We start from the raw sequence: 15772 nt of genomic DNA on the forward strand, positions 1-15772 counted from the left end.
CATTAGCTCACTATCTGTCATTGACGGAAAATTGGCTGCTGATAATTATAGCGCCATGGGCCATCACGCCATGGGCCATCACGCCATGGGCCATCACGCCATTTGCCGCGTGAAGTACATGAGCACATGATAGACTGACGGAGTTTGGGAATTTGTGGAGCAGGAGATTTGAGCCTCCCCTGCACATGTGTGGTTGAGTCAAAAGCACGTTCAGATGTCCATGATCCTAGGATTGATAGTTTACCTTGTGCGAAGTCTAGTTCTGGCGTGCATAGCTGTTGAGTCCGTACATGGTAAGGGTTTCGATATCTGACTCTGATCATGCCCGACACCCATGCTGCTTTCCAACACAAGAATCCCCACATTAAATCTGTTGGTGATTGAGCTGCTTGATAGCTTTTAAAGCTCCCCAGACTGCAGAATGTTTTGCTTCCTCTTCCTTTCTCTGTGATTTTCCACCGATCTAGTTGCTTGAAGTTAGCCCATGATAGAGTGATAGACAGACAGTTCATCCAACCATCTGCCAAGCATTTTTTTGACTTGAAAGTGCCAGTCTCCTAGGACAGCTTCTCAGATGGCTCTGTGCAACAAACCAGCACGCCAGGTTGCTCTGACTCCAAGCGGGGCCTCTCCAAAGACGCCCACAACCCTGAGCTGGGTCCCCTCTGGGAAAGAGCTGTAGTGGAACACGGTGTGTGCACAGTCTGATACGGAGGCCCCCGAGCAGACGACCACAACGTGAACGTGACTGAAAGACTACGGAGGAGGCAGCAACACAGGCGGATAATTATGGATTCAGGCCGAAAATCTGGAGAAGAGTATAGTGCAGGGATTTACGCAGACAGGAAGATAGGGAGGGAGGAGCAGTGAGAAAGATGAAGAGAGGTTCCAGCTGCCAAGTAGGACTATACTTCCACTTTTGTTGTTCCAAGAGAGAAGAAAAGAGAAGGAGCAGATAAAGAGGAGAGAGAGAGAGACAAAGAGCCAGAATTTTTTTTTTTTTACTAGACAAAATATGTGGGTGGTTCAGGGCAGACGATCACTCTTTTCTAAGTTCTGGGTAAAAGGGGTTTTCCAGATTCTGTGCTTCTGCATTCAGCCGCCCTCTATATAAACTCCTCTATTAAAACCCACCAGTTGAGCGCTGACTATAAGTAAACATGTCGGATTCTTGCATCATTTCCGCAGTAAAGCAGAGGCTTGTTTTTCGCACAGAGGCTTGTGATGACTGCGTTCCTATGTGGCCTCAACACAGCGGTAACGGTGAAATGTGTTCAACCCTGTCTCTTCTCCATGCGTTGGTAAAAGATTTTGCCAAATGTACCTTGGTGGAAACATAGTTGATGTCAAAACTGCACTGTCAAGGGGGTTTGATAGTGGAAGATAGTACAAAGGCTTTAACACTGGACGTAAGTTAGTAGTTATGGCAGAGCTGAGAGTTTGTCGAGCGAGAGCAGCATTTTAGAAGCGTCAGACGGACGGTGTTTGGGACAGTTTGGGATCCAGGGAATTTAGAGGCCAGGTCAACACCTTGTGATGTTTTTCATACTTTTTTTTGAGTTGTTCCTAAATTGTTTTTGTGTGTGTACCTGTGTCAGGCTGCATCCTGTTGGGGATGGCTGCTGCCGTCAAGGAGTGTCATTGCCATGGGGTGGGGGTGTCTGGTCTGGTCTGGGTGGGTATTACATGTCTATATAACTGTCTATGGAAACTGATATGAGGGAGATATTAAAATATGGACCAGACAGGGGCTGGCCAGAATACAGGATCACAATTGAGTACTTCCTGTTACATGTTTTCCATGCCGCACATTTGAATATCGGCTGTTCTCATCTAACTGAAAGGCGGCGGATCGGTCTCCCGTTACAGCGCCGCAGACCTGCCGGCGCTTTCAGTTTCGTAGCGTTATCGAGAGATGACGACAAAAATAGAAGTTTTCTTTTTTTAAGGCTCCATGAATTTCCAGAGAAATTCAACATGACGGAGTTCAGCTAAGAGATTAAATACATGTGTGGAGGAACACTTCAACCCAAGAGCAACTGTAAATCACAATCGCCCACTCGGATAACCACTTCAGTCATTTTATGTGTGTTTTAGCGGCCACGGCCCATTCAAAGCCACGCGCATTTATCAATCACACACGTCTGTGGCAGCTGAGCATTGCTGTATTATGAGTTACGGGGTTGCGGGCGCAAAAAAGAAAGAACCTCAAGTGTGGCCATGATTCCCCTGTAGGAACAGCCACAGCTACAATCCAATCTTGGAAACCAGTTGAAGGGGTGAAGGGGTAGAAGAATTCCAGTGACACATCATACTATAAATTACAAGACAAGCTATGTCAGGAATGGAAAACACTACACTAAGCTTAAACACTGACAACAAGTGGCCCAAGCCCTTGACCTGCAGTACAGTCCTTTAACTGTTATTCGCTTCCCTTCGTACTCGATCTCCTCCAATTTTCTATGCATGGGAAGGATTCTGTACATGCGCACGTGCCTCCACGAGTGAGACGTGGAGACGTACACAGCTGGGTTGAATTTTGCACCACTAACCTACTTTGAGAATCCGACTGCAGCATCCAACTTTCCTGTCAGGCTCCCTCTCTCTCTCTCTCTGAATCTGTGCCACTGCTGCTCGTCCTCCATCTCCCGCCCCGCAACATATACAAACACGAATACATCACCGCGCAGGAATATACACACACACTGAGCGGCCGCTCGAGAGTCTGCTCGAGTCACACGGCCATCCAGCTGCGCCCCGTGTAGCCTTTCTGCGCGACAGACGGAGCGCTGCTTCTTCTCTAAACAGGGGGGTCGAAAGCTGTGCAACTGCGGCAACCTCGGGCCTTCGCGGCTCAACCAGCAGGATGCAGCGGGATATTGGAAAGAAAGAAGGGGATTAGGAGGTGCAAACATGTCTGGAAGGCAACAGGTCTTTAAGAGACTGGAGGCTAGATGCTCCACACATACAAATGCAAGACTGTAAGTTTGTCCTTTAGTGGAAGACAAAGCATGTCAGCACACATGAAAAAGGGGATTCAGAGGAGTTGAGAAAGTATAAAAAACTAAACTTTGTGGAGTCTTGAGATTTCACAACAGTCAAAACTGAATCAAGTGAAAAACCAGAAGAATCGTGCAAGAAAGCTGCAGAATACAGATCTGAGAAGCTACACTACGCATGCTGGTCTTAAAAGCCATAGCTGCACATGACATTAGGTAACCACAAAACACTGGATTGTGATTGTGTTTCCAGTGCGCAGTCAGAGGGATACACCTTTTTCCTGCTGTGGCAGGTCAAACAGTCTTTGTGCGCTTGCATAATTGTCCCAACCCTCCCTTTTCCTGTCCACTCTGCCTTCTCTTCCCTTTCCAGCAGGCCTGAACCACGCACACATACACGCACACATACGGTACACTTTAACGCGAGCCATGAACCCGGACTCCCACAAAGGCCCAACCGGAGCGGGACGTTCTTTGCCTGAAATTCACTTAGCACATTATATCAGCCTCTCGGGACCGCTTGCACTCTCTGATTTCTTTTTCCAAGGAGTTGAAAATGAAAAAGAAAAAAAAGCTTGACTTGTCTCACATCTCCCCGTTATGAGCACCTTGATAGTTTTAACGCTACACAGGCAGACTCCAATCTGTTACTATGTAAAGCACCGTGTGGAAGATGAAGGGGAAACTGGATAGTTCCTTGAAAATTCGCTTTGCTGAGCCAAAATTAAGTCTTGACTGTCACAGCCTCTTATCAATGGACTTCAGACTTGTTTTATAAGACACAGGTCCAGTGGGATTTACACATACAACTCATGCCCAATTGAAACTTTTATTGTTGCAGTATTCATGTATTAATTTAAGTGAACTAAATCCAAAGTGCTGATTACCATATGGCCAGTGTCTCTTTAAATCTTTAAACCAAAGGTGCAAGGGAACGTTTCCTTTAAGATACTACATAAAAATCTAACAAATTTATATCACCAACCTCCCCCTCAGTATTTTTCCATTTACCCAGCCTCTGCCAGCCACTCCCATCTCATCATTCAACTGAGCTCACCTGTGCACACAGCTTCTCCTCATCCTCTGTAATCAGGCTGGCGTATATATTCACCGGTTCTACACTCACTCCCAAGACTTTCCAGTGCTCGTCTACCTGACTTTCCTGCACTGACCCTGCCTCTCTCAGATTTACCTGCTCTGTCTGCCTCCCAGTAGTTCATCTTTGACTTCTGTTCCCAACTGAGAGTCCTGCCTTTGCCCTCCTGATTCCTGTCTGCCTTTGGCTGCCTGATTGAATGGTTGAAGTCTTCACCGATAAGCCCGCCCCACCCCACTGTGCTTGCTTTTCTTCAAAAATTCTTAAGGAGATTAAAGTCACATCTTAACCAGCTAGTTTGACACTTTGGGAAATACATTTGTTGTCTTCCGAAGAGTTAATTGTGAAGGTCGATACCACAACAAAAAAAGGTATTGATGGTAGCTGTGCCATGCTGAAAGAATTGTTTTGGACAAAAAACAGTTTGGGTGTTTTATCATCCACACTTAAAACCATTAAACACAATCTGGACATCTTTATCTTCCATCAAGAAAAAAGGAAGATACCCTTTAACTTGACTTTCTCAAGTACTCACTCACAGTATTTCCCAAAGTGTCTTATTACGTGTGCCTTGCTAGTACCGTTTTGTACCCCCCTTTTCTCTTCAGAACTGCCTTAATTCTTAGAAGCATGGATCCAACAAGGTGCTGGAAATATTCTTTAGAGAGTTTGACAGCATTACACAGTTGCTGCATATTGGTCGGCTCCACCTTGATTATGCGACTCTCCAGTTCCACCACATCCTAAAGGCTCTGCTGGATTGAGATCTGGTGATCGTGGAGGTCATTTGAGCCGAGCGCGCAATCACAAATCAGGCAATTTCTTTCCAGTTTTCTATGAGACCTCTTGAATTGTAGACCTTAAAGATAGTTGTGAGTATCACTCCATCTATGACCTCAAGGTACAGTAATAATTATGAGATGTGTTGGAAGGGTTGTGGGTTGGTGGGGGACTTTACTCATATATTATGGGATTGCCCAAAGATTTTAGATTTTTGGAAGAATATTCAAAAGGAAATAAAACATGTTTTGGGTATTGAATTTACTCTGGATCTAGCATTGTACACACTGGGTATAGTTCCAGATAATGTCATAGATGGGAACTTGACTTCCTTACTGAGAATTCTGCTTTTAATAGCGAAGAAAACAATGACAGCTTCCTGGTTGAAGCCACAGCCTCCCAATATGACGGAATGGAGAGAAAGAGTAAAAAATGTGTTCATCATGGAGAAATCACAGCGAGGTTACAGACAAACAAAGATGGTTACCAGTAATACAGACAATGTCAGAACTTTAGTCACCTCTTTTTTTTTTTCCACTTTAGAGGTATTTTTACACTTACTGCGGTATAATTGGCAGTAAATGCATGTACTCATCGATATATGTTGCTCATGTCACCTCCTTTTAAGAAGGAGGAAGCAATATTTAAAGATAGGATGTGAGGACATGATAAGTTGGAACTGAAACCGAAATAACTTCTCGCAATGTGTGTTCCTAAAGTATATGTTATGTGTATGTATGTTTGACATTTCGTGTAAAATAAAAAAGTATGTTAAAAAAAAATTAAAAAAATAGTTGTGAGGATGAATTAGAGTTTCCCAAATCCCAAATAGACCAGGAAGACTGGCACCAACAACCATGCCACGTTTAAAGTTACGTAAATCTCGTATCTGATGCTCGCAGATCATCTCGATCGTGTCAGATCAGGTCAGATATTGATATTAAATATGCTAGTCATGGTTAGTCAGTTAAAAAAAAAAGTGAAAAAGAGCGTCAGAAACATGTAATGCATTTCATGAAAAGTTACAGCGGACACCGAGTCCTGTTTGTTTGTAGAGGTCTGGGCCTATTCTGTGCTTCCCACTACTGCTCCCTGACATCCTCCAGGGCCCTCAGGAGCTTCACCGTAACACAGCAGGCATATACACACTGATTGCCTGCCTGCTGGGGCCTTCTAGGGCTGGGTGTAAACATCCGTGTCCTACCTGTTTCCCCAGAGCCGCAATTCTCTAGACGTCTACCGCACAACTGAACCAGGTGACCTCCTGTGAAAGAGTTCAAATACAGACAGGGCACATTCGGCCTGAATACCACTCAGAAATGTGCACTAATAAGGTATGATTTGTTCCTACGGTACGCTTCTTGAAGGCCGCTTCACAAAAATACAGCAGCGGCAAAATCTGCTCCTGAGAGTAAATCCAACATAACAGGCAGCTGCTGGTGGTGTCCTGTGGCCGGCACAAGGACATCTCCGAGATCTCAAAGCCAATCTCATGAGGGCTGCAGCGTTCCATAACCTCAAAGGCTGCACGCCGAACTGTCAAGGTAAATGGAACGGCGTGTAAACAGGTCTGTAGCCAAAATCACAAAGGTGCGGGAATCAGGCTTCAGTTAGGGACCATAAACACCGGGACTTTTCCTGGAAAGAAACTCCTATAGCGCTCTCGCAAATTAATTTAGCCCAGTGCCGCACTCCCTCGCCGCCATTCACTGGCGGCATTCCTTATTTCTCTGGACATTTCCCAACTTTCCTTTGGCACGTCACCCTACCCCGCCACACGCACAAACACACTCGTCTCCTGTCTCATTCCCTTTTCAAACATCTCGCCATCGCTGTTACCAAGGAAAAACAATGGACCACAGTTTCACTTTCGCTCATCGTGGTTTTCATCCACACATGCCTTTCTTGCTCTCCCGCTGACACCTCGGTATCTCATTATATAAACCTACCTTCCGTCTATCCTCCACATTCACGGTGAGTAGATTCCCGGCACAAGTGCTCATCTTCTACTTTTTTTTTCCTGTCGCCCCCACAGCGCCCGACCCTGCTGTGGGCCCGTGTGTGGGTGTGCGTGTAAGTGCTAACTTGTTCAAATAAAAAGCAGCAAATTGTGGATGCTGGTTTCCAATGCACAAAGAAGAAAAAAATGTACAAAGGAGATGTTTGCAAAATCCAGGACACGACAAGAGAGGATAGACAGAGGGGCATGAACCACAAACAGGCTCTTATCATTCTAGATCATGAGCCTAGAATGATAAGAATCAACATCTTTACAGAACAGAAAGTACCCAAATTAGCTCGTCATGTACAGTTTATATATAAATGTCTACGTGAGCGCATGTTTACGCACTCCTGGCTGTTGTCATACTATCCCCCGCTCTGCACCATACGCCTGTCTGTGGGGCTGCGCTGATGTGTGTCAGCGCTGAAGGGCAGGCCGGCCGAACGCAGCACAATGACAGCTTTATGCCTCGGTGCCATGCATGCGGTACTCCAGCAATAAGTCACATCCTGCAGCTCCGCGAGCGCCGAACACGTGGGACTGAATGCCGCTGACTTGCAGAGACGATACAGCAGGGGTGAACTTTTGTTCACCTGCGGAGTTGCATCCAGTTTTGTGCAGTTTATGACTAATACGCTCAGCAGACTGTAGTTTGCTGGAGAGGAGATGGGGCCAAGAGGGATGGCAACGGGGTTCCTCAGGAGACCTGTAGCTGGGTTCTTAGTCTCATGGATGATTATCCAGGTGCACACCCAGGGTCTCCTGGGCCGGTACCTCATTCTAACAACATCTAAAAGCTGCAGAACGACCACGGTTTAAACTGAAGGGATGGAGGAACCTCTACAGTGCAACCTCTACTGAAATTGTTTCACGGAAGAACATTTAAAGTTGGAGGGAAGACGGGTTCTGATGTAAGTCAGCACACCTTTAGAAATTCTACAAAATTTCACAAAAAAGTCTGACCTCCCCCTCTCAAAGTTTCTTAACCTTCCCCCTGGGCTGAACTGTGAATAGATGCGGTGCGGCCGGCTCGTGTTGCAGTGGTGCAGCCGAACGAGTTCAGTGCTTTTGACCCAACAAATGAATCCGTGTCTCACGGGTGCGCTTCGCTGACCGCGACGGGACCTGTTGGGGCCACAGTGGCACGAGCCCGAGAGGGCTTAGATAAGAGCTCTGGACCTCGCACGGTCCAACACGGTGACACCTTGTCACTGATCCAGGCTCATCCACCTAAGCCTGGTAACCTTGGGTCTTAATCACAACCTCAGGTCAAACTTTCTATCTTTTAAAAAAAAGAAATAAATGAATAAAAAAATAATTAAATAAAAATAAAAAAACATGTTATTATTACAAGCAATATAACAATAATACTACCTGCTTGTTGTTATGTCATTATTAATATTATTTTACTGAAATAAATGCCCACATATTAGAGATATGACTTGCATTGAATGACCCATACCTTGGTTGTCTTCGTTCATGGCTGCAGCCAATAAGTAATCAAGATCACCCAAAAATTGGTCAGAGGAACTTCCGCTGCACGGACAAACATCTATTTACGACAAATGCGCGTTATTCGCAGGACGCATCTGGACACACAGGTTAGTCTCGCGGGCAGCTTCTTCTCTTTAGGAAAGTGTTGTGGCCATTGACGCTTCACGAGCAGCTCCCTCCGGTCCCCCTGCAGTCCTCCGGTCAGCCAGTCAGCCAGCCAGCCAGTGAGCGGTGTGCCTCCGTCGCAGCCCGTCGCTCCGCTCGTCTTTCAGCGCACAGCGGTGAGCGCGTTATCTCTGTCCCCCTCCAAATACGCCTCCACTCCACTAGTACCAAGAGAGCGGCTCACAGGACTCAAGTCAAGTCGCTGCAAATCAACACCGGAAGCGACGCTATTGTCACCTTCAAAATAACACACTCGTTTTCACTTGCAAAGCGCGGCGTGTGGTTCGCTTTTATTTTATTTTGAAAAACTCCAAACGGGAAGTGGTGTCGTTTTCGGGCGCTAGACGTTAATCTCGTCCCCGATCAATTCTCACGTGACTCCAGGCAGTAGTGAGATTAAACCAAGCCCACTAAACCAATTGTGTTTGGGATTGACACGGACGCTGGCTTGCCAGTTCATTAGGTAACACAAGAGGAAACGAATAACACGGATACAACAGCCAAGCAGTAAACCTGAGCTTCATGACGGTTGCGGTGTTCGGCATTGTTTGAAATAACCGACAGCTGTTTCCATTTTGTAGTAGGCTACTATCCAACTGTATTGTTTGTCTATTGTTTTTGACAACCTCACTTTAGTCAGTGGGCTAGGCTAAATAACAGAAATGCTTTTGTGTTTAATTCAGTCCAGTTTAACAGCACCACATCCTCCACAACGGTCATACAGTTAAATTACCACCGACCAACCCAGAGTGATTGACCTGGCCTCCAAATTCACTAGATCCCAAACTGATCAAGTATCTATGGGATGGTCCACTCAACCCATAGGACCCAAAGGCCCCCACTAACAACATCCTCTTGCCAGACACCACAGGACACCCTCAGAAGGCCCATGTCCATTCTCTGATGAGTCCCAACTGTTTTGGAGGCACAAGAGAGACCTAAACAATATTAGGAAGGTGGTCCTAACGTTATGCCTGATCGGTGTGTGTATATTTAAGTTAAAATCAGCTCCATATTATCAAGCAGTTTTTTTTATTGAATTGTATTTCAGGCCGAGGGCAAGCCATCCTGCATCCTGTAACTTATTGTAGACGAGTGCAAAAGACAAATACTATACCATACTATAATATCCGTACATATAATGCGCAACATATTTTCAAGGCATCATACTGTGTAGTGATCAGGGCAACCGGTTCAAAACATAATAGACAAATTTCGACACCTTTGAACAGACTCACACAGAGATGTCTGACGGGCTGGTTTCTGCAACACACATGGTTTAAATTAGAGCATTCCTGCCTGCGCAGAGTGGGAGGGAGGGGGGGTCTCACTTCCTGCGTACATTACTCCAATGGTCAAGCACCAGCAGATGTCTTAATGTATTCATTTGTTTATTCAAACAGTGTTACTTTGACACAACGGCTTTGTTGTGGCTCGGTCATCGAGTGACGCGCTCATTTTCAGCTCCCATCGCTCAGGACGCGTTCAAGACGCCCAGGTCTGAGCAGGGCGGTTTGCCTCCCTTTCCAAACGTGATAAGGCTCAACGTTCCTCGTAACCATTAACTCAAACATATGTAAAACTTCATCGTTTACCTTATCAGACGGGCAGACGCCACTGCATTCGGTCTGACACCAGGAAAAGTAAATAAACGAACTAAAACAAGTTGGCTTTGACGTTTTGCGTTATGACAAAAAAGACGCATAAATGGGTGACACATCGACAGCAACTCATCAGTAGAGCCGAAGAGTCACACAATCCACTGAATCCCTTTGATTCAGCTCAACGTCTAGTTTGAAGACAAGAGCAAAAAAAAAAAAAAAAAGCTCCTGACATTGCACTTGATAAGATTAGCTCTCACACTGCCCTAAGGTATGGGCATAGAGGAGAGATGAAGGGTTTTTTCCCCGACACTCTGGCATGAGGCATCAACTGTGAAGGCCTAACCATGTGTTCTAAGGGAAACTTAATTCATTTAGATGTGTACCACTGTGAAGAGTGGAAGAACAAACAGGAAATTCTTCTTTGCATTGTTCTATTTGTTTTTGTGAATGGGTAAAAGAAAACAAGGAAATAAGGAATGTTAAGTAGGGGAAATCTGAGTGAAGTCCCTTTAGTTTCGGGCCCAGACAGACTCACTTCCACTAGTTACGAGGTTTTACATACTAGCTGGACTCATGCAAAGTAGTAAGGACACAGACCAAGGCCCCAAACAACACTCTCTGTGCTGCAAGTGGAAAATAGGTCGTCGGCAACGGGCAATACGAGTAGACAAACGCATTATACATTTTCTGTCCATTTACGCCACCGCAGGGCCTGTCTGACGGAGCATCCTCATTGAAAATCAATGCTATTAAAAGCAATTAGGTTCCGGGGTGCGTTTTCTTGGCGTGCACACACATTCGGGTTGCTCAATACCGCACAAATGGCATGCTAATGTGTTTATGACTCACAAACGAAAGCCTTGGCGTTGCCCGGATATCGTTAGCAGTGGGAGAATGCTAGCATGCAAAATGAACTGTTTCAAAATCAACAAACTGGGTTCTTTTACAACGATCAACAGAAGCCTTCAAGTCTCCACCGCCCTCAGTGGAATCGTGTGGAATTATTTTGCATTACAAACACTACCCCTTAGATATCAGGATCCATCTTTTCTCATCTTTTAGTTCACTGTTGTCAGGGATATTGGGCCAGCATGACTCGAGTGTGCGCAGATTGGATCTAAAATTGTGCTAAGACACAGAAAAACAGTCTAGAGTTACTTACTCATTTAATCATTTTATATATAATTGGGTTTAAACTAAATGATTTGTGAAAAGAAACTGGATGACATCTCGACTGATGAGTCAGTTCACGGTTCCCTGATGATGTATCCCAGTGTGTGCTTCTACTGTATAGCATGTTAATGATTGTATGTCCCTCTTTACATCTTCATTTCCCTTCCCTCCCTAAAATATAGGACAAATTTAAATCTATAATTTGGTTGGTAAGTAAATAGCCTAAAACAAATACATCTCTACCAATCTCAACTCTACTTTGTGTTTAGCGCTAACCCTAGACTGTAGCCAAAGTGGATGTCATGACAGCTCCTCAAAAGTGAAGTTAAAGCATGTGGAGCTCCCCCTGGTGGCTGCCTGCAGTATAGCTTCTAAGTCCCACACCCTCCATGTTACTGGATGGGTCTTGAGCCAAATTAAAACACCTAAGTACACATCAAATAGTTTATTTTTTTCAAGAATTGTTTCTGTCATTTTAGGTAGTTTAAATAATTCTGATGTATGTTCAGGAGTCCATTTTTCTGCTAGCCCTGTGATAGACTGGCGACCTGTCCAGGGTGTACCCCGCCTCCCCTCAGGATCCTTCACAGGACAAGCGGTTACAGAAGATGAATGAATGAATGAATGAACTAGCTAGCTAAAACAACACAACAGTGTAGGTTCTCTCAAGCTAGTAGGTCTAGCGGAAGTATGACTGGGTCGTCAATAATGCAGCTCCACTCTTGGACAGTACTGGGCAAACTCTGGCACCAAGCTAGCGAGACGGTGTCGCCTGTATCCCCAGAATTCTAGCATCACTTTGACCAATGGGAGGAAGTGGAGACATGTCATCCATTTTTTTTCAACAGTCTATGGTGCTAACTAGCAAAACTGCATGCTAGCACACAAACTAAGATGGCAGACATGGTAAATATCAAACCTGCTATGCATCAGTCATTGTGGCACGGCAATTAGCACTGGTTCCAAGTGCTGTGCCTGTTTTCATATTATAACCCTAACCCTAACCCCAACCCCCATAATACATAGCATAACCCTAAAGTCTTTTAATTGTGGAAGAACTGAGAAAGTGAATTTCACCAAAGACATCTTTTAAGTACAGTACTTAAAACTGGTACTGTCAGTGATATCTTGTCCGTAGGTGAGTGGGTTTCATTTTTTCCGGTCAATCTTCCGCTACGTGTTTACACCTATAACCTTGTACTGTACCAAAACCGGGGGATATCACAAGGTTTTAGATGTCCTTCCTGTTGTGGAGGGCAGCGGTGTAAACCTTTGGGTGGCAGCATATGTGTGTGACAGGGGTCACGGGAAGCAGACCACAGCAGGATTTCCTCCTTCATTCTCTTCGGTTCAATATGGAGCTCTGCATCTCGACACCACATATTTCCTGCGACCATCTGATTGATGAAAAAGTGATTCCTACATCCAAAGACACACGTGAGCAAAGGCAGCGACGTATGCCCCAACTTTACAAACCATTTAACCTCATTTTTAAGAAGTTGGCGATTATCGGTAAAGTGGTTATTAAATGATCAGGATACAGTTTAATCTATATAAAACCTACAGGAGAGTGGAATATGGGGGTTTGCAACGTGCACAGTCAATCTGTAGCATGGGATAAAAGCATGACTATCACAGCAAGCATCACATGGCTATATGATCCTTTAATACTACAGATTTGGCAGATTTTTGATGCGCACATCGTGAAACTGTGCTGATCCAACAAAGAATGCAGGAACAAAAAAAAACAACAACACGTAAAAACTAAAACACCTTCCAAAATAGACTCGTGTTAGGATACTCATTTGCCTGTGTGACCTATTTCAATCCCACAACTCGGCTAAAGCAAATATAAACCTCCCTCTTCCTCCGTATTCTCCCCCTCTCTCTATTTTCCACCTCCTCTTTTCCTTCCCCCCGCTCCTTTGATTCAGTTTTCAGGTCAGCATGGAGCTCATCTCGGCTCCTAATCTCATCCCTTTTAACGGTTTGCATGCGCTTCCGCAGTCAATGGACTTTGAATCGAAGGGGGTAACTCGGGTGTATTTAAATAATCAAGGCATTATATACACGGCAATGCCCTCTGGTAACACTCTTCGACCTCAAAGCCCCACACTGAGCATCATGGAGGGCGAGTTTATAATAATTCACCGTTTAAAGACAAATGCAATAAAGCTAAATTCATGCGGATTAAGTCAGTAATCCACTCTTTATCTATGGACAAGTGTATTAATGGATATACTGTATTTGCCCGTGGGTGTTAGTTGAGTTGAGCAGTTAAAAGCAACGTATTCCAAAGAATATTTAACAATTGATACAATTTAGGCACAATAATGCCTTTAGTTGCTTTCTTTAATGGACTACTGCCATTCTCTCTCCACAGCGAACCACATGACGATGTCTACCTGGAGAGTGGTTGTAACAGTCTCTATTGTGAATCTACATTTTGAGGGTGAGCATGGGTGCTCCTGGGATGTGGTTTGGTGCCACCCTATATCAGGAAATCGGGGCAGTTTGGCCAGGACTTAGGCCACCTGATTACATCCTGATGAAATATGCCACAAACTTGTGGCCAGTGACTGTCTCCTCCAAACCCCCAGGTGAGATTTCAGGGCTATGGTCGGGTTTCATATGTTGCCCTTAAGAGGAACTTCAGTCTGGCTTGTGGCATCCTCCAGATGTGGTCCTATCTGTGGCGCCTATTGGCATACTGTCCCACTGGGTCCAGGCTCCTTCTCTAACCTGGGGACTTTGTCTACCACTGTGGTCCTCTGCTGTTTCTTGGTGGATTTTGATCTGAACTGTCGTGGTGCTCCCCAGCCTAACTCCATGCGACCGACCGGGAGTGAACCCATAATGTCTCTGAATTTTTTCCTTCCGTATCATCTGGCCAGAAAAGTCTTTCAGTGCCTTCTCTTGCTTGTACCCTACGCTGATGGATTTCACAGGGCGTGCCAAGATATTCCAGCCAAAGAGGCCAGCGTCCAAAAAGCAGCAGGACAAACTCTTTTGGATACAGTTGTTTGCTAGACTGTCCACAACACCAAGTGGCATAGAGTTTGTTGGTTGCGCCACACTTTGTGTCTCCCAGGAATCTGGCGTCAACCAGTCTCCACCAGACCCTCTGCAAGTTGAAGCCTTGCCAGTTTCCCTAGACAAAGTCGCCAGAGCATAGGGTCTCCAGGCTTTTGAGTGGACCCTCGGCCAGGGGTGGAACAGGTTCTCCTCCCTCCACGTAGATGGTTCTGCCTTGCGGCACTCGTCTTCTTATCGAGGGACTTCGTGATTTTTCTGCCTTGAACTTTCCATTCTAGCCCCAGTAATTAGCTCATGGAAGTGAGTGAGGAGTCATGCAGTTCAACTTTTTTTTTTTTTATATATACACCGATCAGCCACAACACTAAAACCACTGACAGGAGAAGTAAATGATATTGACCATCTTGTGACAATTCAATGAACTTTTGGACCTGGCATTCATGTGGATGTTACTTAGACATGTACCACCCACCTAGACCAGACCAGGCACCCCCACCCCTTAGCAATGACACTCTTTGATAGCAGCAGCCATCCCCAGCAGGATGCAGCCTGACACGGTTTAGAAACAATTACAAAAAAACATGAATAACAGCACAAGGTGGCCTCCAAATTCACTACATCCCAAACTGATCAAGTATCTGTGGGATGATCTACAGAGGCTCCTGCCCTCAACACATAGGACACAAAGGCCCCCTCTAACCTTAACCCTAACCCTAACCCACAACATCCTGTTGTCAGACACCACAGGACACCCTCAGAAGGTCCATGTCCATTCTCTGATGAGTCACAACTGTTTTGGAGGCACAAGGGAGACCTACACAATATTAGGAAGGTGGTCATAATGTTATGCCTGATGGGTGTATATAAACAACAGCATGCCAAAACAAGGTCACTTTAATCCTGAAATTCTAAACCCGAAGACACCATATTTTAAATTCCCACAGAAATAAATTCTTGATGTTAATGACTAATGGAAGAGGGTTGAGCATTGCAGCCGCAACCGAATGCCTTCCCTTTCCATTTGCAGCGTCTCTCTTTACCACTCAGTCAAATAAAACATGAGCTGCTGCAGATTCCAAAAACCCCTGAAACTCTGTAATCTTTATTCCACTAGCGAGAGGGTTCAAATGATGGCTGGCAAAAACAAGGTAAAGATAACCCGATTTATCCTTCATCTCTGGATCGCTCCATCTTTGCCAGCCCTCCACGATAACCCTATTAAAATGTTTCCTCTGGCAAATCCATGAGAAATAAATCCTCTTTTTTCCCAGAAAAAAGGGGGGGCGGAATGGGAAGGTTTGTCTATAACGTGGAGAAATACAGTTGCCTTGGCAACCCCTGGTGGTTTTACACTGCAGCCTGGCATCAGAGTGGCTGGTTAGGTTAAGTTTGCTGGGGACATTTTGAGCCGAGTGACGGTGTC

At 45.2% G+C, this 15772-nt stretch overlaps 1 protein-coding gene across 1 annotated transcript in view; it reads right to left on the minus strand.

Annotated features, from left to right (window-relative positions):
* Positions 1-8698, minus strand: part of cyth3b (cytohesin 3b) — a 29853-nt gene extending 21155 nt beyond the window's left edge. The window contains exon 1 of the mRNA XM_084571508.1: positions 8340-8698. Within this exon, the coding sequence (XP_084427634.1) occupies positions 8340-8358 (19 nt within the window). The 5' untranslated portion in view covers positions 8359-8698. The remainder of the gene's footprint in view (positions 1-8339) is intronic.
* Positions 8699-15772: the final 7074 nt, after the last annotated feature.

The sequence above is a fragment of the Chelon labrosus genome (assembly GCF_963514085.1).
Source record: "Chelon labrosus genome assembly, chromosome: 21".
Lineage (NCBI taxonomy): Eukaryota > Metazoa > Chordata > Actinopteri > Mugiliformes > Mugilidae > Chelon > Chelon labrosus.